The following is a 22,909-nucleotide window of genomic DNA, read 5'->3' on the forward strand; positions in this document are numbered from 1 at the left end:
ATAAAGTTTCTAAGAAATTTTCACCCCCAAACAGCAAGGAATGAGCTCTCTAGTCCATCCCTTCCTCCATCCAAACTATGGGTTAAAGAGTATAGGATCTGGTATGGAGGATCAATGAATAATAATAGGTGGCAAGCGCTTGTCTAAAAACTGTCAAGTGCTGTAAAACAAGTGCTGTCATATTTGGAGTACAGAGGAGATGTGTTCTTACTTAAACTTTCTTTTTGCAAACTCCCTGTTTTCTTTACATTCTATTCTTCCGTTGTCATTAAATGGTCTTTTTATGTCAGTTTGGGATTGACCCCAGGGGCTCCCTGTTATAAAGGACCTTCAGAGAGACTGGAGGTTTTACCCAATTGCTACTCATTTGTTCAGTTCCAACTGATTAATATTATCAGTATCACTATTGCATAGGCTTCCTGGGGCTTTTGAAAGTAATTAATTATTCGAATTCTACTTTAACCAAGTGTAGGAAGGAAATACATAGCTAGAGAGTGAGGCACACAATGCCTACAGGTAAAGCGACAAGAAAACCAGAGTTTTATTCTTTCCTGCTTTTTGGCAGATTTCTTGTTTAATTTGTCTCACTGCTTGTCTAGATGACAAATGTTTTCCAACCAGCCAGTTCTAAGACAGGTTGCATTTTCAGTTCCAGTTTCTCATTTAAGCTGGAATTTCCTGGGGTAGAGTTTAGCTTTGCTTGAGAGATCACGTTGAGTCCCTCAATTAGGTTCCTTTCATTCCTTTGTTCCCTCTATTATGTGACTCAAATGTGCGTTTCTTCCCATTAAAATAAAAAATAACTCACTAAGCAAGATAGCCTGTTATTTGCCAGTTTCTCAGAAAAGCGATAGCAATTAGGATGAACACAAGAACACTAAAAAGACTTCCAGAGCAGGCCATCCACACAAACATTTCGTTATTTGTCCAAAGCATCACTCGAATTACTGGTGACATCAGCCCAGTGTGTGCGCTGAGCAAACCATTCACAGAGCACATGCATGAGAATGCTACTGGTAGCTCAGACCCTTAGCATCTGAACGAGTGGAGGGGAGCCTGCTGGAAGCTGGAGCATACTGTGTGGGATGAGGTTGACAGGCTTCTGGTTGGATTTCTGAGAAAAACAGGGAAAGATGAGTGACCTCTGTGGTCATTGCTAGCAAGAAAGGTCACTTGTAAGTGGTATTATTTGAGCTCTGCTTTGGTGTATAAAATATAATTGAGATTTTTTTTCTCTAGAATGGTATTCCACATAAAATAAATCTATCTTATATATGCCCAAGGGCCATAGTTGTTAGGGGTTTCCTATCCCAAGCATAACTGTATCGCGAGCCCCAATTTAGTCCCGGGCAGCTCACTTCTCGGTAGATGTATTTGACGACGCAAAGCTGTAGTTGTTTGAGAGGGAGGGACCTGTGTGGCCTTTGTCAGAGGAGTCCAGGCGGAGGTGTGTGAAGACAGTCTGCTGAGACTGCTCACAACGTTAACTCCTCATTTTGGGAATAGGACTTTCTATTTAAACATTGATATTGGAGAGGGAATTTAAATGTGTATGCTTGACTCAAATGCTTCTGAAGACTTTGGTCTGATTTAACATTTCTGACCTCATACCCTGGAAAAAAATTTATTTGCAAAGTAAATGGGACTCTAGATTTTGTGTTCTGTCCCCACCCTGCCCATCATAAGCATGCATGTATGTAAGTGTGTGTGTGTGTAAATGTGTGCATACGTGGTAGAAAACGATGAGCAGAGGGCACAAAAGCAGTAATGCTTTACAAAATGCTAGGGTTTTGAAAACTTTCCATAGGATTGTATGTATTTGTGTGTGTGTGTGTGTATGTAAATCATATATGTAGATATGGATATACTGAAAAATAGATACACATTGACAATACTACTGTGCAGAGTATGTGTCCATAATGGTCCTCTGAGAGGCTGATGAGGGTCTGAAATCCATCCCTGATCCAGCTCGCTAACTAGCCAAGATTGCTGGGTCACCTCCAGCTGGAGGAAACTGTGCCTGTGGGCCCTCGAGAGTTCATCTGCTGGGAGGGTTGACACTTGCTATTTCACACCAGCCATGGGAGTGGCAAGCCTGCGTGTTTAGGGTCAGCACATTCGGTAATACCTTATTTTTCTCTTTGGTCACACATGTGCTTCTGGCCCCTTCAGCTCTCCACCTTGCGGAAGCTGATTGGCAGACACCTGATGGCCAACTCCTTTTCTTCTCACAGGACATCTGAAAGGCCTCTCTGGGAGACTTGCATTGCATGAGACTGGGAGTCTGTTTATTTAGCACCTGACAAGATAAGGCTGCTCTTTAACTCAGGAAACATCATTTTTAACATCTTCTCTGTGCCTAGAACTTCCACCGGGTACTAGATGCCTAGAATCTCACCAGAACCCGTCTGGTTACTGGCTCCAGTTGGGATCCCAGTGGTTCACTCTCCTGGTAGTTCCTGTCTGTCCTCCCAGGACAGCAACACACACACACACACACACACGCACACACACACACAAACGTCAAAGGGAGAAAATGTCGTCATCATATATTTCCACTGAAGGTACAAAAAGAGGAACCAAGAATTGCACATTGGCCATGCTATTTGAGCTGAAGAGAGCAGGAGAAATGCAAAGCACATCTAAACCTAAACCAGTTAGCTTTGAATAGGAGGAGGAAAGCATCACTAACGTTATCTTCTTACATGATTGTTCTCATTTTAGGTAATGGGGGTGCTTTTTACTTCATATTTCCAGTAGCTTCACACACACACACTCTCTAATACAGTTAGAAATTAGCACATGAAGACAAGAAACGTTTTTAGTTACTTCTTTAGCGTTGGCAGGTGGTTTAGAAAGTCGAGTTTGTCTCGTGTTTGTACCTCACCAGGCCTGGCACCATGATGCTGGCATGGCCCAAGACGAAGAGAATCCCCTCATATGATTTAAAATCTAAAGATTAAATCAGTTTCCTAAACTCTCTAAGCAACAGCCCAGCCCCAGAGCCATGAAACAGAGGGAGAGATGCTGGGGTCCCCTGCTTCCGGGCTGTGAGGCCCAGGACTCCTTCTCCCTAAGTTATGGGATTTACGAAGTTCAAGACTCATGTTCCAGGCTGTTGATGCACTAGGACTTCTGCCAGAGTGTTCCCAGCACCTCTGTCATCTGGCCCTGACCCTTCCCTGGCTCCCACGTGACACCTCCTGCCCTGGGCTCTTCACTGCGGCTGCGCACATCTTGCTCATTCTCTTTTCTTTTTTTTTTTGGTGAGGAAGATGTGCCCTGAGCTAGTATCTGTTGCCAATCTTCCTCTTTCTTTTTTTTTTTTTTGCTTGAAGATTGTCCATGAGCTAACACCATGCCAGCCTTCTTGTTTTTTGTATGTGGGACGTCACCACAGCATGGCTTGATGAGTAGTGTGTAGATCCTCGTCCAGGATCTGAACACGCAAACCCCAGGCCGCCAAAGCAGAGCGTGCAAACTTAACCACTGTGCCACTTGGCCGGCCCCTCATTCTCTTTTCTCAAGCTGAGTTGCATCTGGACTTCCTTCCCCAAGCATTATAAAGACAACAGTCCACTTGGTGAAGTTATTTGTAGGCAACGTGTTGTGAGTGAGATTTCATTCCAATCTATTTAGAACTTTAAATCCTAAAATAGCTTAAGTTTAAAAGCATATGATCTAGCGCAGTGCATCTCCAAGTGTAGTGTGCATTCAGATCACCTGGAGAGCTTGTTAAAATTCAGATTCTGATTGAATAAATCAGGGTCAGAGTCCAAAATGCCACATGTCAAGGGCCTAGAGCAGTTCTCCACCTGGCCTGCACGTTAGACTCACCTGGGAGGCCCCCCTCCTAGAGATTCAGGTTTAGTTGCTTTAGGGTGAGGCCCAGGTAGTGGTATTGTTTAAAAGCTCTCCAGGTAACACAGCGAGAGTTAAGAAATACTAGTGTAAGGGTTAAAACTCAATTTAACCGCTAAAATGCACAGAAGGGAAATTAAATTCACTTCCAAACCATTGCACTCACCTATGGTGTGACTCTGGGAAAGTAATTTCCTTTTGGCCTCATCAAAGTTCCAAAGGGAATGACAGTTATTGCTTTTTTCTTTTTAACAACATATAGGGCTATTTGGGTGAAAGAATGTTTTCCTGCTTAATTTTAGCCTGGTTGTTTTCATTCTGACAGAGTGTTAACCTCATCCAAGCCAAGAATATATCATCGTCCACCTTGTTTCCCTCTTTTGAGTCATAAGGCAAAATTGACTTTAAACCTTCTTTGTTCAATTTAGCATCTTCTAGACTAAGCATTCAAAATGGGGGCAAGATCCACCCCCAAGGGAGTGAAAATTGGGGGATGAGGAAATCTTAGATATTACAATAGTTTGTGGCCCTGCAAAGCTCAAATCTACCTGACAAAATCTTATTTCTTTGTATTTAATTTCTCTTAAGGATAAATTAACTTTAATTAAAATTTAAAATTTTAATTTAATTAAATTTTTCTTCTCAGGGGGTGATAATGAAAAATGGTTGAGAAACTCTGTCCTAGTCAGAGACAACCCAAACTAAGCTTGTAGGTACTTCCTGAGATGGATATCTTGAACTCTACCTGGGGAGAATTTGTGATACCTTTTCTGAGGGGTGAAATTTGGCCTTAACCACAATGAATTCTGGGAGAAAACTTCAAAAGCATTCTTCTGTCTTCTCAGTAAAAAAGTATTCTCTCGATGAAAAATTTGAGTTCCAGAAGCATCTAGTTATCTATCTAGTACTGAGCTCTCTTGCTGATGTGACATTCTGGAATGTGGTGTTGAGAGCATGGATATTGAGGTCAGACACACCTGGGTGTAAATCCTGGCTCTCTCCTTCACTCTGTGGCTTTCAGCAGGTTCTCGTACCTCTCAAAGCCTCATTTGCATCTATACAACGGAAATAAAGTTACCTGGTAGATTTGTTATTCAAATGAAATATGAATTGGGTGTAAAGGATGTAAAACAGTGTCTGGTACATAATGAGTGCTCAATTAGTGGTGGCAGAAGTGGTGGTTGTTAATATCTATCTATCTATCCGTCTATATATCTATCTATGTACCTATCAGTCTTCTACCTACCTGTCATCATCATCATAGTAAAATATCTGTGGGCACAAGACAATCTCCTGAGTCAAATTCTTTCCTCACCAGACCTGAGCAACTCCATATAATCCTTCCCGAGTCGCCTTTCCAGGATAACAGAGCAATAGAGGGTGGGAGGCAAGTGCTCCCCTCTCCCTGGGTCCCCGTATTGATGCGACAGCTCTTTCTGCAGTGCTGACAACTGTTAGCCCAAGTGGCCTGGGGAAGGAAGAAGGTATTCCATGAAAGACAAGTTGATTCTAGATTCCATTAGCCATTTCTTCCTGCTGTTGCCAAATAGAGCCGGATTTACTTTAGCCAAAGTAAATACAACAGCAGAAAAAAAAAATTAAGTTTTGAGGGAAAAAGTAACCAAGAAAAAACAATACATATAGACCAGGGAAAGAATAATTTTTATGTAAGAAGAGAGTTGTTGTCTTTTATGACCTCAAAAGCAAGTCATATCTAAAAGATTTTATTTTGCTCCCATGTGTATTATTTATTCAAGTTGGCTGATGCTATTGTTTCGAATCTTGGTCTTGGTGAATACTATTATTATTGTTTGGAACATGAGCTCCTTAAAGCACTGTGACGTGGAAAAGAAAGCCAAGATAAACTGGGCTTGTTGCAAGTATTATTATTTCAGATAATCATTTTTAAAAATGCATTCAGATTTGTCTAAATGCAGAACTTGGGTAGATGTGATAAAACCCTTACCAACAAGTTCCTAGAATGCTTTTCTTAACAAACTCGTCGTGAAAATCCGTCACCAAGAATGAGAGATGTGGGTCCTTGGTGCCACGTCTTAGAGGCTCTGTCAGTGCCACCGGCACCCATCTGTGTGGCTCAGTAAGCATCCTCAGAGCCGTGTCCAGCTCAGGTTCCTGATTGCTACTGTCACCTGCAGCTTCAGGCCTAAGTTGGGATTGCAGCCAACTTCGGCTCTTTCGGGTTCCTGGCCAGTTTGTGTATAATTATTGGAACGTTACATAAGTGCCAAAGAACAGGAATGTGCATACCCTACACCTGCCCTAAGGGACTGACATGCCTGAGATGATCACAGACAGGTAAACAGGTGAGGAGCAGGGAACCTGGGACCCCACAGGGGAGAAGGAGAGTCGGGGCAAAGCTTCTTAGAGGAAGTGACACCTCAGCTGAGACCTGTGGAATGAATTAGCCAAGCAAAAGGGGCAGGGAGCAAATGTTCCAGGCAGAGGCAGGTGTGGAAGCCGGGATACAGGAGAGGAGATGGTCATGGGCGGGGGGCGGGAGGGATAAACAGGAGCCAGGTCACACAGGGCCTTGGCAGCAGTGTTAAGGTCAGACATTGTCCTGAGGCTAGTTCTAAGCAGGGGGTGACCTGATTGGACTTGCACAAAGGATGAAAGTATTCCTGTGGAGGGATGCAGTAGCTCAAACTACTAAAGAAGTGTGAGCTGGCCAAGCTCTCCAGGCGGGGACCGTGGAGTTCACCCGGCAGGCATCACATAGCCTGGGTCTTCTCCACATCACCTGCACCGCTCGAGCACCGCATGCGTTATTCTTGGTTATAGAAGCTATACGTTATTAAATCGTCGTTTCTGCTACAGGAAAAGGTCAGACCTCTTTTGTTCTTTCTGATTTATGATTTTCTGTGTTCGAGACAGTATTCCTTGGTGCCGGTCAGATGCGAACTCCTGGGCTGACAGGACTTGGAGACTGATTATTATATCAGAGACTGATTATTATACGCCAGATTTTATGGCCACAAGAACATCTGCCAAAGTCCTACAGCAGCGTGCCAACAGCGTAGTGTTCTGGTAGTAGTAAAAACCCAGCATGCTTTCCCAAGAACTTTCTTTGGCTCTGAGAAGAGGTTTGGCGACAAGGTTGAAGGTTCCCCTAGAGACGAGTGAGAACAGAAAAGATGTGAGGTGGGCCTCCTGCCCTGGAGATGTTGACTGTCCGGAGGGCATGACAACAATAAGCACTGCGCAAACAGCATAAAACTCATGACAAAGCTACGATCAGTAGGTGCAAATAGTTTTTGTACAAATCGACCATTGAGGGTGGGCATGGAGTGAAGAGAAATTATCCAAGAGGAGTTCAGGGAAGGCCCCCTGGGCAGAAGGTAAGCTGAGGGATTGGCCGAGAAGAGAGGAAAGGTGTTCCAGGTGGAGGGCCAGGAGAGGCATGCCCAGGGAGAAGGAACTAAACCTGTGCTAAGCCCTATGGCCTGGCTGAAGCTGGGCTTTGAGCTGAGTGGTAACGAGAGATGCTGTTGCGGATGAGTGGGAAGAGTCGGGGCCGCCAAGCGGAGCCCCTGGGAATTCAAGGTAGAATCTGGCAGAAGATATTCATTCCTGTGTCACATAATCCTGATTAGAGTTTTCCTTCTAATTGCTCACCAGATACAGCTATTTGGTTCGTTCGTTCTTTCCTTGCTTCCTTCCAGATCCTTATCTTTATAATTTGGTAATGTTTTCCTTAAAAATCTGATTTTGATTTCCTTAAAAACCCAATTTCCTAGTAAGCGATGTGTAGTAGTTTCCCCTGCCCTGTTTTACTGTTCTGTGTAAATCTGCGACTCTTCCCCCCTGTCATGCTTTGTTGCCCGGGTGAATCTTTCTTGTCGCCCTGGAGGGACTGTGTGGAGAGAACTTGGAGAACCAGTTCTGTGGGCTGTTGATGAACCTGACGGCAAGGGTGCCGCTGACCAAGGGCCTCCTGTTCTCAACTCCGCAGTGATTTCCTTGTATTAGCGTGCTGCCTTTTCCGCCTGTTTCCTCATTTGAAACACTGGGATAATGACATCTGTGTATCTACATGCAAGAATTTAGTAGGGTCTTAAAAAGATTCTCTACACATTAGAAAATGTGGAGACATGTAGCTATTTAAAAAACCATGTTGAGACATGATTACCATCATTGCACATTGAGGGGGGCAGTTATTTTAGAAAGGACTCCAAATGGTGACTGTAATTTACCCAAGTTTTTAAAACTTGAGTGATCAGAATAATATACATGAAAGGATTTCAGGAACCCATAAGACTTTTGGTTTTCCTTGATGGCGCTCTGTGACAGCCTAATCAAAAACTGAGAACCTTCTCCTGTTTGCAGATTGCGGAGGGAATGGCGTACATCGAGAGGAAGAACTACATTCACCGAGACCTCCGAGCAGCGAATGTGCTGGTCTCCGAGTCCCTCATGTGCAAAATCGCGGATTTTGGCCTGGCTCGGGTGATTGAGGATAACGAGTACACGGCAAGGGAAGGTGTGTAGTGACAGTCTGCAGGTGTTTAGTTGCTGTTCAGTTTGGTTTTGTTTTTGTCTGTTTTTAAGAAAGTTACAATAGTCATCATTAAAAAAAGAACTCATTTGGTGAAATAGTCAAAATGTACCATAGTAGCTGCTTGTGGTTCTATTTTAATGACTGTTTTAAAAAATTACTCTCTTGATTAACTCCACCTGATACTTTTATAAAGTGTACAAATGCTATCACTTGTATTTCAATTAAGCAAGCCAAACAAAAAGAGATTTGGCAAGATCAAGATCCTTTGTTTATATTATGTTTTCACCCAGACAATGAAGTACACTTTCCTTAACTATAGAGAAAATATTTGTGACAATAATTGTATATTCTGGCCTTTTAATTACAAATCAAAACATGGAAATTATCACACCCACAGAAGTAAATATAACGCTACAAAAATCACTCCTTTATTTTCCCACGTTCCCTATTATACACGTGAACCAAAAACGCACAGACAAGCGGGAGCCTCCCAATCCCCTGGCACGGCTCTGTGGCCAGGCCCACGGCCTTTCCTGTTGCAGGCTCATCCATGTTGCCTATGACCTGAGGAGTCTGCGAGTCTCACTCAGGGAAGTTGAGTGAATATTTTTACAGTGCTTGCTCTCTCCCTAAAGAGCCAAGCACTTTCTTGACATTCCTAAGAACTGTTAAACAAGGATTATTTCCCTTTTAACTACCTGTGTGTTATTTCTGGAAGATGGCCGCAGGATTTATAGAGGTGACAAACAGTTTGAAAACACCGTTTTCGTTTGTTGAGCATCTCTTGCATCCATCATGTTTAAGGTGGTTCTCCTCCTGCCTCAAGCCTGTGTTCTCCTAGGTGGGTTTTAACTTATCCTTGGCCTTCATTATCCTCAGCAGAAAGGCAGGTGAAGGAGAAGAGTTGGAGGAAAAGGAGTTAAAAAAATAATCTCTGAACTGTAGTGAGCATTTGCAGTGTGGCGGGCACTACTCGAAGTGCTTTTCCTGCATTATCTCATTTATCTTTGCAACAACCCTAAGTGATAAGTATTATTATTATTATTCCTACCTTATAGATGAGGAAACAGAGGTTCAGCAGCTTCTGAGGTCCCACAGTAAGTGGTAGAGCCAAGATTCAAGCCCAGGAGTTCTAGCCTCAAAGTACATGAGCTAGAATTTATTCCACTGGTTTTGTTGAATTTGACAAGCCCAGAGTCTCACAAAAATAACTGTTCTCATGGAGAGAGGTGGCCTAGTGCAGAGAACTCGGGCTCTAGAATTAAACAGTAACCATGTCAGGACGACAGCAGTGATATTTACCTTTCCCTGCTATTTACACTGTGCCAAGGGTGCAGGTGAACCCACTTAACCCTGACAGCAAGGGGGGGAGTTTCTGTTTCCTCACTTCACAGATGGAGGTACCAAGGAGGCACAAAGTCAGTGAGTGACTTGCCAGGGTCACACCCAGCTGGAAACAGCAGAACTGGGGTTCACACCCCAGCTGCGGGTTTCGGACCTGACCAAGCGCCCTGCCCTGCCCCCTGCTGCCTGGGGAAGTGGGGGGGGACTGGTAGGGGGAAGGGGGGTTAATGCCAGGATGTACACAGTGAGTGCCCGGCACACGATAGCTGCCCCTCGAGGCTTTCTGCTATCCTTATTGTTCTTATTCAGATTTCCAGTTTTGGTCTGACACCACAAAAAATTCTAAAGCAAAAACATAATAAAGACAAATATGTTTAAAAGTTTTAAATATGGTTGGTGGAAACTCCTAGCCTTTCCAGGGTATAGGAATGAGAGTCTGTGCCTGAGCCCCTACTTTCCTCAACGTAACACTGAGAGTTCCCCCTGGCCGGGTTTGCCTCTCATGTGAACTGGTAGCTGAGTGTCCCTTAACCTCGCCAACTCCTCATGAGAAACCTAGTGTCATTGCTATCTCATTCTGGGAAGATCAGCATCCTACCCAGTTCCTGAAAGTGTAATAATGTTTGGTCTTGTCAAATGAGAGCACGAGACATTAAAGTATGGAGTGGCATCTAAAATTCCTATTGGTACAGGCTTAAAGAGGTTTATCTACAAGAATATACACATCAGAAGAGATTTATATTCCAGGTAAACATGGTATGGATTCGTTAGAGAAAATGTGAACACTAGAGATATATGCTTTAGAGACTGGTGTTGAGGGCAAAATGTACAAGCTGAGAATGCCTCTCCTTTTGTGTCATGTTCTTTCTTGTTTAAAGTGGGCTCGTTCTGATGTCTCTGGGAGGATACCCAGGAAAGTTTGCCTCTTAAGAGGGGAATGCCCCAAAGGGAAAGACAGGAGGGAGGCACACATTTTTAGTATGACATTTTGTACCATCTCTCTTTTGTACTATGTGTATGTGTTACCTATTCAAAATAAATAGTTAAAATTTCCCCCAAAGAAAGAAAGCATGAGGGTCAAATGCCCCTGACTTTTTGTTTCAGCCCAGAGGCCCAAGTAAGACTCACGTGTCTTCTCCCGTAGGTGCTAAATTCCCCATCAAGTGGACCGCTCCAGAAGCCATCAACTTTGGGTGTTTCACTATCAAGTCTGACGTGTGGTCCTTCGGCATCCTCCTGTATGAAATCGTCACCTATGGGAAAATCCCCTACCCAGGTATGGTTTACCTAGCTGTGTCCATTCAAGTGGTGTGTATAGACAAAGCCAAATGGCATGAGGCATAAAAAAGATAAACAAGAATGAGCCCGTTGGGCTAGAACGTGATTTTGACTATTTTAGTGGACAGGGTTCTAAGATATGCTTAGACCCTTCTCTGCCTTCTTACTTGATTGAGTGCATATTCTTTTTCTTCACTAATTAATCCTGCCGCTTACTTAACGCCTAGAGTGTACCTGGCACCATCGTAGGAATTGCAGATATGAGGATGGATTAGAGGATTAGACATAGGCTTTCCTCCTAAGCAGTGCACCTGATGAAAGAGGAAAGAGGCATAGAAATGAGGACTTGCGATGCTTTTTGGTTAATTTTAAAACAGAGGTTTGTATAAAGTACTTTGGAGTCTCTGACTCTTCAGGAAATACCCACCTCTGTTTATCAGTGAAAGATCCTTCAGATCCTTAACTTACTGGATATGAGGACATCATTCCGTATTTCCAGATTCCTGACACCCAAAGCCCTTGGAGAATTCCAGATTCTGCCAATCATCCCTTTTTCCAGGATCTGTGCTGGAATGTGCAAGAAGAGGGATTTCCCCCAAAGCCTTCACATTCTTATTAATGTTTGGCTTTTAACAAAATCGATAGATAAGGTGAATTTAAAATTAAATCTTTAGTGTTTAAATCATTCTCTCATTCAAAAAGTATCTGCAGGTGACAGGCACTCTTGAGGTACCCAGGTACAGCCCGTCACAGCTCCTGCCCTTGAGAGCTAATATTCCAGGAGGGAGAGACTGATAATAATCAAGTAGACTACAGTGTGTTGGATGGTGAAGTGCACTATGGACAGTGCCTGGAGTGGATTAGGGATTGGCAAGTGGAGAGGGAGGGTTGCTGATTTTATACAGTGGTCCTGGCAGCAGCAGGGACTCAGTGAGTGAGCGAGGGATCCGTGGGGCTGTCCAGGGGCTGAGTGTCCCACAGGGGAAACAGCCAGTGCATGGGTTCCTGAACAGGAGCAGGACGCCACATGATTTGGGCCTCCGTGAGTATTTGCTGAATGAATGAATGACTCATCTAAGCCATTTAATTGTAAGATAGACTCCATGCTATGGATGAGAAAGAAGGAGGTGTGAGTGATGGAGGAGGCCATGGAATTGGGGGTGGAGTGGATGGGAGAGCCTTAGAGGCCATGGAGGAGCTTAGCATTTTACTCTGCTTGAGATGGAAGCCATGGAAGGCTTTTGGACAGAGCAGCAATGTTGTCTCCCCACTCCTGATCACTCTCACTGCTCTTTGGGGATGAGCCATAGAGAAGTGGGGGATGACGGGGGCCCAGCTGGGAGGGGAGAGCCTTCAGGGGGTGCCTGCAAAGTGGGCTGACTGTCCCGTAAAATCTCTCTTGTGCCGACATTTCATATTCTGAGTGCCACTCTGCTATAGACCCTGAAGTTAATGAATAACACTACTATAAAACAGGAGAAATATTTATTGATCAACCCTGATGTCTGATATTTTATATCTATATCTATATCTGTAGAGAAAGATTATATATTCAGATTATATATATAATCTGATACCTGATCAAATAGACATATAACCTCATAAAACGATGTTGTGTGGTATGACATACTCCACAATGATGTACATACAAGGCCCCTGAGGCTCAGAGAAGGAGACTGTTGCCCAGAAATGCCTTGCTAGCTCCTGGCGGAGCTTCTGAACTCCAGACCCATGGGCCTCCCAAGATCTGGCTCTCACCCACTGTGCTCAGTGAGTGCCTAGGATTTAAAATATTTTGGGTAAAAAATCATAAAAGATATAAAAGAACCAGTAGAAAAATGGTGCAAATCACAAAAAATATATGATAGGACCAACCAGAAGCCATTGGCTGGTCTGTTCCCTGGTTAGCTTGTCCTTTGCAAGTTCTGGGGATGTCCGATATCTTTGGGAGTTCTATATTGCTTTGGTTTCCAGTCACAAGAGTTGTGTGTTAGGAGAGCCTCTAGCATGAGGACATGTGAACAGTTGAACAATCCTAATGACTTAAATATCAAAGGACTCGATTCACAGATAGCACAGAAGTTGGTGAACATTGCCAAAATGTGCCATTTCCATCACTGTTAGAAAACTGCTTATGGGGGAGACCTCACTGATAATTGAGTCATCTGAGGATATTTTCTTTGCCAGGAAAAGTGCTGGATATGTTGTTGTTTTTTTTCTTCTTCTTCTTCTTCTTCTTTTTTTTTTTTTTTTTGTGAAGAAGATCAGCCCTGAACTAACATCCATGCCAATCTTCCTCCATTTTATATGGGACGCCACCACAGCATGGCCTGACAAGTAGTGCGTCAGTGTGCGCCTGGGATCCGAACCCGGGCCATCAGCAGCAGAGCGTGCGCACTTAACCACTACGCCATGGGGCCGGCCCCTGTTGTTTTTTTTTTTTTTAAGTAGTTTGGAAGCTATGTGCCTAGCTTTGCAAAATAAAAAGGGAATACTATAAAAGAGGAAAAAAACAGAAAATAATTAAGAAAGCCATATATAAACTGAACACATATTTTTAGAGAAAAAAAGACTAAAAGGGGTAATATATCAAAATGTTACTATCTTTGGGCAATGAGATAATAGGTTATATTAATTTTCTTAATAAATTTCTGAAGTTTCTAGTTTTTTACAACCATGTTTTTATTAAATATTTTAATTCTTGTCTAAGTAATATATGCACATTAAAGAATGAGGTAGTGCAAAAAGACTTCTAATAAAAAATTGCCTCATGCTTGCTGATGCTTCTCAAAGGCATCTACTTTCAGGAACCTTGGTTATTTATTCTAATATTTGCTGCTCATAGTTCTAAATATTATCTTCATACTATTATTTCTTAAGTAGAGTTTTTTCCCCAATTTTACTTATTATTAAATAAGTATATGATCACAAGGTTCTAAATTCAGGTGATACAAAGAGGTATATGTGAAAGGTGTGTCTTTCACCCCAATCCTCCAGCCACACAACTCCCCGCCATCAGCAATCACGTTATCAATTTTTGGTGTATCATTCTAGGAATATCCATGCATATATAATTAGAGGTATACCAGATACACATATCAGCTGGATGCCGGAACTGTTAGCACCAACAAAGAACAAACTTCTGGGAATACGAGAATAAATTACATATGCAATTTTGTCAATAAAATGTACTAAAATTCTAGAAGTCAGATACTAAATGTGTGGTAAGATAGTGTAGGAGTGTCGTGTCCCATTTGCAGTCCTACTCGTTGAAATAGATACTTTGAGCAGGCACATCCAATACCATGAACTTCTGTGCACGTCAAATATAATTCAGGAAAAGGCTTTTTCGTAACATGATTTCTAGAAAAAGGCTTTGCACCTATTAATCGTATTTTGGGCAAATCTCAAAAATCTTTTGTCTTCAATTACTATTGGTCCATTTCAACAATTTTTTGTTGTGTTTTAAAATGTTTAGCCCCATAGACTCAAAGCTGTGAGGAATTGCTTTCTTCAAGCAATCTCTTGTTCTCACTGACGAGTGAGCACCAAATGCGTCAAGATGGTTTATCACAATTCTTGCTGTACGTGACTTGGGAGTTTCCTCATGAAGATTTGAGGCATCTAAGTTAATATTCTCCTCCTAACTCATACTTAGAAGATAGAATGCATTCCCAAATAGGACTTTTTCTTGAGAGACTCATGACTTAAATAAAATTAAATAGCTAAATAAGTACAGTTACCAAATTTGCTTATGTTATGAATGCTAGAACAGCAAACATTTTCACCTAGAATTGTAAACCACCTCCTCCCCTGAATCCAGCATCTGAAGTGGCTGGGCCGAAGGCTGGTGGCTTCTGAATCCTGCCTCTACCTGGGATCTTGTTTCCTCTGGGGAAGAACTCGGGATCTCTCTTTATTCCTGAAATCTCACGACAGTGTACCTTGGTGTGGCATTTTGTCATTTTTATGTTATGCTGGGTACTGGTTTTGTCCTTTCTATTTGGAAACTTGTAGCTATAAATTCTGGGAAATGTTCGTATAGTATTGCTTCTTTGAAAATTTTCTCCTCCCCGTTTTCTGTTCTCTTTCTGAGTCACTTGCTGGCAGGATGGTAGACCTCCTGGGGTGATTCTCTGAGTCTCACATCTGCTCTTCTGTCCCTGTCATTCTATCCCTCTGTACCGCTTACTTTCCTGCCCTTCCTTTGATGAGATGTCTCATGGGAACGAGGGTCTCTGGACCACCAGGGTAACTTGTCAGCCCCCTCACAAGTCAGGATCTCCAGGTCTGTTCTCTGGGACCATTTAGTTCCTTCAGAAGAGAATCTTCTAGGCCCTGCCTGTGGGGTACGAGCCTGGCTATCAGCATTCTGGAGGCTCACTAGGGAGGGGACATCAGTGTCTTTTTTTTTTTTCTTTTGTATCGTGGTAGAATAGACACAGAATAAGATTTACCATTTTAACCATTTTCAAGTGGACAATTCAGTGGCATTTAGTACATTCACAGTGTTGTGCATCCATCACCACTATCCGTTTCCAGAACTTTGTCATCTTCCCAAACTGAAACTGTACCCATTAAACACTAACTCCCCATTCCCCCTCCCCCCAGCCCCTGGCAACCGCTATTTTACTTTCCGTCTCTATGAATTTGCCTACTCTAGGTCCCTCCGGTAAGTGGAATCATACAGTATTTGTCCTTTTGTGTCTGGCTTATTCCACTCAGCATAATGTCCTCAAGGCTCATCCATGTTGTGGCAGGTGTCAGCAGTGTCTCACTTCTTCATGGTCAGCCTTTCTCCTCACTCCCAGTCTCCATCCCACACTCTACCTCCTCCGCCACTGGGCCTGGCATTCCTGAGCATGGAGATTCTCTCCTTCAGTTTTTCTAGTGTTAACCTGGGCACCCGCCAGGGAGGCTCTGGGCACAGTCCTGTGTGCGGCCCCCGACCTCACCCCTTCCTTTGCATGTGTGGTGACTCTGCGTGGACCCTTCTCAGGGCCGGGGGCGATAAAGCATCTTGCCTGTTGTCGGTGTCCCCTCTTTTAGGCGCTTTGGTTTCACGTTCCTCCTCTTGGCTCAGACCACTTCTGCCTCTGGCAGACAGGTGTCTCCTGGTTTCATCAAAGATGGAGTTGAAGTTTCTGTTTCTTGTTCTCTTTTTTGTCTTGGGATGAATTAAAGGCAGCAGAAAGGGGGAGGGCAAAAGATCCTTACTTCACTATCTTAAAAGCAAAACTGTGTTAATATTTATGTATGAATTTTCTAAAGAAAATAGAGGGAACCTTGTGGTTGGGGTTTTGTTTTGCTTTGCTCTCGTGAAGAGAAAAGAGGTTTGAAAATGACAAAGTTTTCTGAAGCATCGTGTCTTTTCTGGCTGTTTCTTACCAGATATATCTAGCATCTTAATGCTACATGTAATTCAGAATCAGGAAACTCATCCTGCTGCAAATGCTCACCTCAGTCACAAGCAATGCTCAGAAAAAAAAAATAATTTGCCCTTCTGGAAGGATTGTTGGTGGGAGACTGTGGTCCTGTGGTAGTTGGTACTTCCTCCCTCACACACGCACACAGAAGGCCCCTGTGTCTTTCAAGACTGTCACGGTTCCTGGAGCTGCTGCACTCTCATCTCCTGTTGCTAAACCCCTAATCCTTTTCTAATCTCTGCTGTACTGCATTTTTCTCCTTCCTGTGCTCTTTCGCCAACCCTTAGTTTCTGCTAATTCCTACGCATTTCAGATGTCACTTCCTGCTCTGCTCCCTACCCACTTCCCTCTCCTAAGAGTATCTTCCCCATTGGGCTGTGTGCCATTTGAGGACAAGACTCTGTCTTAATTATCTTTGTATCCCTTAGAACTTAGTGCTAGCTCATGACCCATAATAAGTACAATAAATGCTCGTGGAAGGAATGAAGGGTGGAATAGGAAATTGCTTACCTTTTAAGATCACCACCCGATGGCTGTTTGCTTTCTTTAACCCAGCAACAGACCAGTTACCAAGTATTGGGTTTAATCTTAGGTCTGGTTGAGATCTCCCTGCCCCTCTCCTTTCTTCCGTAGGATTTGTCATTTAATAGCCTCATTTTGTGTGTTGGTTTACTTGTACCTAAAAAGATCGACTTCAGATTTCCTTCTTTTTATTCGTCTTATCAAGTCAGATCTCCCAGGCAGGATGGATCATGCCTGGCCTTTATTTGCATCATTGAGGGAGTTCTTCAGAGTTAGGAGAACATACAGGAATGAAGAAGGAAAACTTTGTAGTGCGACAACGGGAGGCCTTAACGTGCCATGCTTTACCTTCCGTGGGCACATTCTGACCTTTTATGCAACTGGGGTTCTCCAGGAAGGAAGTGAAAGAGGTATTCCTAACCAAGTTTGTAGGTCCAGCTGCTGTTTCTGTCATCCTGGGTGTTAGTCCTCCCACCAGGATCCCAGAACTTCACCCAATGCCCATGTAGAAGTAAATACAGCTATTTCTTCTGAAATTTATCCAGGTGAGCTTGGCTAGTTACAGGAGCCAGAGCGATACTGAAGCCACATAATTTATGGAGACTAGAGCCCCAAATAAAGAAAGTGATGCAGATCGGTCCCTTGGCTTCAAGCAATGGGAATCAAATGAAGTCTTCCAGTTAGAACATTCCGGTTACACAAATATTTGAAGATGGTGTTTCAGAAGTAGACTTGAGCAAAATTAATTCACCATGTAAATAACTTTCAAGAGATTTTAACAATTATAAAGTTTGTTTGGATCTTTCAGTTTCAAAAACAAGGGCTCTTCCAAGACAGAAATAACCCTGTCTTCTTCCAGGGGTTTAACGCCAGGCAGGGCCCTTCAGTCACTGTGTCCTTAGAAGCAGAAAGGTTAGTTAAAGGCAGGGGAGTTCAGCGGTCACTGGTCATGACCTACAGTAACAAATATACAGAAACCCCCTCCATATATAAAATGAACATTTCACAGAACCACACCGACTTTTACTATGTGCAGTGCATCCTGATCTTTTTTTTATTTTATTCTGTTATAATTTATTTTTTTAAATATTGGTAGCTCCCTAAAATATCAATTTGTTGATCCCAAGTGGGTGATGACCCACCATTTGAAAACAGATTAGAGAATAAATTCAAAATAAGGTTCTGTTTCAAATCTAGTAAAAGACATTTCCCCTAAAGTACTAGCTATCCTTTAGAATCTTTCCAGTGACCACTAGTGGTCAAGTCTGTGGCTACAGAAAGGAGATAGCTATGGAAAGGAAATTGTTGTGATGAATGGAGTTCTTCACATGCCAGATATTGTACATATTCCACATGAAATACAGCTCCTCTCAGAGGAGCTCATATCCATAGAGTAAGGTATCCAGAAAACAGGCAAAACATACAGATGTGGAGAGGTACTGCTAAATAGGCACATTTCTCTATCCCATTTTAATAATGGAGGGAAATGTTATTGAAGTGATCTTTTGTTCCTTAAAGCTGTTCTCAGTATTAAGAATGGACAGTTCACCTTCTGCAGTACCCTGAGACCATTGACCATGTTAAAAGCCCTCCTCCAGGATCAGTCCTCTTGCAGAATTCAGTAGGAATCGTGAACACCCTAGTTCCCACCGGGTGGGAGAGTGTGCACACCCCATGGTCCGTGTGAGCTTTGACTCTGGCCAGTACTAAAGATGGGACAATCTAATGATTGGGACATAATCAATTTGTCTGGCTGATTGAAGGGTCCTGACTTGTTTAAGTAAACTTACAATGAAAAGCAGATTATTTAAAAAAATTGGCATGAGATAATGTATGTAAAAATGAATTTTTTTGCTATATGTATGAAGCTGACAAAAATACCACAAAAGAAATGGAGATTCAGGGTTGGAGTTGGGCCTGAATAGTTCATTCAAAAGGTCAGGCAAGTCCAGTGTCCTTTTGTCATTAAAGAGGACTTGCTGTGTCTTCTACTTACCACGTTTGCCTGTTTTCACTTGGGCAAACTGAATGCTGTCTTCATCCCCTTCATACTAAAATTTATACGTTTAGCTGCTTATAGAAATGTCCTTAGCCTCCATATCAGTTTCTAGGGCTACCATAACAAAATACCACAGACCAGGTGGCTTAAACAACAGAAATGTATTTTCTCGCAGTTCTGGAGGCCAGAAGTCTGAGATCGAGGTGACAGCGGGGCTGGTTTCTCCGGAGGCTTCTCCTTAACTCGCAGATGGCCGTCTCCTGCCTGTCTTCCTGCAGCCTAGCCTCTGCATTCCCGGCGCCTCTCTCTGTCCTAGTCTCCTCTTTTATAAGGACACCAGTAAGATTGGGTTAGGGCTCATTTTAACTCAATTACCTCTTTAAAGTCCTTATCTCTAAATACAGTCACATCTGAGGTACTGGGGGCCAGGACTTCAACATATGAATCTGCAGGGGAGCACAGGTCAGCCCTAACAGCCTCTAAAGCCTGCTTCCGCGATGGATGCAGGATGTGGGTAGCAAAAAGACTACCACGATGCTTGACCTCGGTCAGCTTTCTAAATAGTATGGCTTTGTTTTGCCTTAGGGAGAACTAACGCGGATGTGATGACCGCCCTGTCGCAGGGCTACAGGATGCCCCGCATGGAGAACTGCCCGGATGAGCTCTATGACATCATGAAAATGTGCTGGAAAGAGAAGGCGGAAGAGAGGCCGACGTTTGATTACTTACAGAGCGTCCTGGATGATTTCTACACTGCCACAGAAGGGCAGTATCAGCAGCAGCCTTAGAGCTCAGGAAGACTCATAGCCATTCGCAGGGACGGCTGCCTCGTTAAAAAAGAAAAAATAACAATCACTGATTGCACCAGTCATTTCATGTACTGGGATGAGCCACCGTCCCTGCTTCCTGGAAGTGAGGCTGAATTACTCAGGAAGAACACTCTCTACATGGAAAAGGATTCTCTTCCCATAGGCTGATGCCCACGGTTTGCAGCTCGGTTGGCTCCCAGCTGGCAATCTTGCTTTACTAGACCCACATCTGAATACAACCTTCTGAGAAGAAAACAGCTGTTCTATCCAAAATGCACCCACTTTGGCCTCCTGATTGCAATTGGATGTGTGGGCCATTTCAATAAATCCCCAATAGTAGCAGAACTAAACTCACTCATGAAGGTGAAATAACCAGGTGCAGATCATGACACTTCTTTGTATTTTCTCTGTGCTTTGGCTTATTTGTTAAAAAATTACTAATCCAACCTGTTAGATTTTGCAGGTAAAGTCAGAAGCTTAAAAATATCTTTCCCAGATTTCAGTGATCTCCTGTCCCCCTAAAATCTGAGACTGTTACACATTTTCCTTCCGTGGGGACTGCTCGGACCCCAGATAGGAGGCAGCAGCAGCACTTCCCTGTAGAAGCGTCATTGGTGAGCATGCAGAGCTGCTGAGCTAGGTGACGAGGAGCCCACCGACTGCGGCTTGCCCAGAGCTCCCTGGAAAGGGAGAAAACCCTCAGAAACTGCTCTCTCTTCAGAAGGAATGTTTTTAATGGTCCAGCTTTTCAATTCCACAGTTTCCTAAATACAGACTTTTTTGACTATGTAGTGTGGAAGAACAGTAAGATTTAATCTCTGCAGAACCTGATAGGGCCTTATAAAACACAGGAGTTTTCTTTATTGCTTTGAATGATTTGAACATTATTTTAATGATCAAATATTAACTTTAGTTGTACTTTAGAAAGTAAAATGCCATATTCTGGGTTATTTTTGTGATTCAGCAATCTTTTCTAAATTGTGTTAAGATGTGTGTGAGACTATTTATACAAGAATATAAGAGAAAATGAGTGACTTGAGGCTCAGATGAGCGACTGTAGCAAGAGATGCGAGAGGTTTTGTTTACTAAACTTTTCTACTGTACGCTTAGAATGGGAAATGCTATATCACATCATGTTTCACTCTACTGTTGTGTATATACATAATATTTCTATTTTGTGATTTTATTTTAATATACCTGGCCCAATAACATCTCAAGCTTTTTACTTGTGTTTAACATTTCCAACATAAAAATGAGTACCAGCTGGGGGAAAATGAGAGGTAATTCCATATAGTTACGTTGTTTAAAAAACTTGTACAAGTTCTACCTCCATCCTTTCAGTGTTTTCAGATTGGAGAACTGAGGAGTTGATGGCCTGGACATCTGACCATCCCTTTATGGGAGCCAAATAGTATTTGTTTTCAAATAGGCTTAGCATGCACCGTTAAAATTTCATTTTGTATGTGTTGGCTAGGTGTTGGGTGCCTAGGGGAAGGGATAAAATATTCTACTTTCCCCTAAATTTTAACTTCTTTTCCTGTGTGATTTTTTTTAATATCTCTTTTAAAATTCTTGATTCACAAGTGCCGTATTCACAAAGATAGAGTATTATCATCATATAATGTTGGCATAGCTTGATTCACAATGGTACGTTTTCTGCATATACCCATCTGTTCACATTTTACTTCAGAATCACACATATAACCCACTGTGTTACTTGGAGAGACAATGTAAAGAATCCCTAAAGCAAAAAGAAGTCTCTAGAAAATTACTAAATTTATCTTCACCTTGTTTTTCTTCTCTCAATGCTGCTTCCTTTTGCCATTTTACATTCAACTTTCCCTCTCAGTCAAGTGTGTGACCCTTTCCTCCAAGGTCTCCTTCGTCACCTTGGGCCTTGTCACTCACTCGGCACGTGCTCAGGCCCAGAGTACTCAGTGGACAGCAAGCACAGTCTCTTCCTTCGGCAGTAGGATTCCAGCCTCCTCATGACTGACAGGCAAAATGAGGGGCTGAGAAGGTGTTTGTAAAATCTTAGGGTCTCCAGTGGTGTGCAGAGTGGCTTACATCATCACATCCCAGATCCTTACTGAGACCTTGAAACAAAGACTCCCCGCTCCCCTTCCCCCAAGATCCCGCCCTCACTGTTCTGCAGTGAGGGGTGTATGTCAGCACGTTTGAAAAGCTTCCCCTGTGAATACAATGTGTGCCCAGGCTTGAAAACCACTCTCCTGCTGTGACCCATATTGCAAATTTACCTGCTCCAAAGAAGACCAACCTTCTCTTTCCTTAGATGGTTTGGTTTCCCAAGGGAGGATGTAGGAGTAGAGGAGGGAGGAGGAGGAGAAAATGTGCCTTTTTCCTTTCTTATGAACTTGAAGCCCACTAGACCTAAAGTAAAACTTGTAGGCTTGACACCAGTGTCCTTAGTAGAAGGGGAGACTTGGTGCTTCCGTAGCCCCTCCAAGCACACCTCCCTAGGCTCTGTCAGAATCCCACTGGAAAAGCATAGGCCTTCTTCTACGGGAGATCCTATACCACAGAAGCCTTGACTCCTGTTTCAAGAGTGTATAAGGGGTCCATAAAAGGAGGGACCATATTTATTTGCTTACATGGTGGGATAGATCGCGAGGGCATTAAACATAAGTATAAACCCATTTCCAGTTTCGCCTGTGGTGATGGCTTTCCCTTATGTTTCCATTGTTTGAACATACTACATCCGGGGCAGTAGCTGTTAAAAGATAGTCAGTACTGAAACACCAGCATCTGATCTGTTAGAATGAATTAAAACAAATGCTCATCCTATAGCTCAGCTCCCCAGCCCTTATGATTTTAACTGCCATGTTCCGCAACCAGTCAGTTTCTTGCATTCTCAGCCAACAGCATCTCTCAGAGATCACAACACCTACCTTTCCCTTTAGTATCTTCATTTTCTTCTGCCCAGTTGAATGGAGACTCCAGTTCTCTATCGCCTACATTTTGGTTGCCTGAAGTTTTTAGATTAAGTGAAGACAGGCCTTGCCATTCTTCTTGTTGCAAATGGTGATTATAAATACACAAAGACACTCATCACCCACCATTTGCTCAGTGTTCTCTTTTGTGCTTTGGCACTTTATACAAATTACCTCTAACTCATAAAACAACCCTTGAA

At 42.9% G+C, this 22,909-nt stretch overlaps 1 protein-coding gene across 3 annotated transcripts in view; it reads left to right on the plus strand.

The window, feature by feature from the left end:
• LYN (LYN proto-oncogene, Src family tyrosine kinase) overlaps positions 1 to 21,549 on the plus strand; it is a 113,771-nt gene extending 92,222 nt beyond the window's left edge. For all 3 annotated transcript variants that reach the window (XM_058528722.1, XM_058528724.1, XM_058528723.1), the window contains exons 11-13: positions 8,209 to 8,362; positions 10,869 to 11,000; positions 19,535 to 21,549. In XM_058528722.1, the coding sequence (XP_058384705.1) occupies positions 8,209 to 8,362; positions 10,869 to 11,000; positions 19,535 to 19,737 (489 nt within the window). In that variant the 3' untranslated portion in view covers positions 19,738 to 21,549. The remainder of the gene's footprint in view (positions 1 to 8,208; positions 8,363 to 10,868; positions 11,001 to 19,534) is intronic.
• The last annotated feature ends 1,360 nt before the right edge of the window (positions 21,550 to 22,909 follow it).

Source organism: Diceros bicornis, chromosome 33 (genome assembly GCF_020826845.1).
Source record: "Diceros bicornis minor isolate mBicDic1 chromosome 33, mDicBic1.mat.cur, whole genome shotgun sequence".
NCBI lineage: Eukaryota > Metazoa > Chordata > Mammalia > Perissodactyla > Rhinocerotidae > Diceros > Diceros bicornis.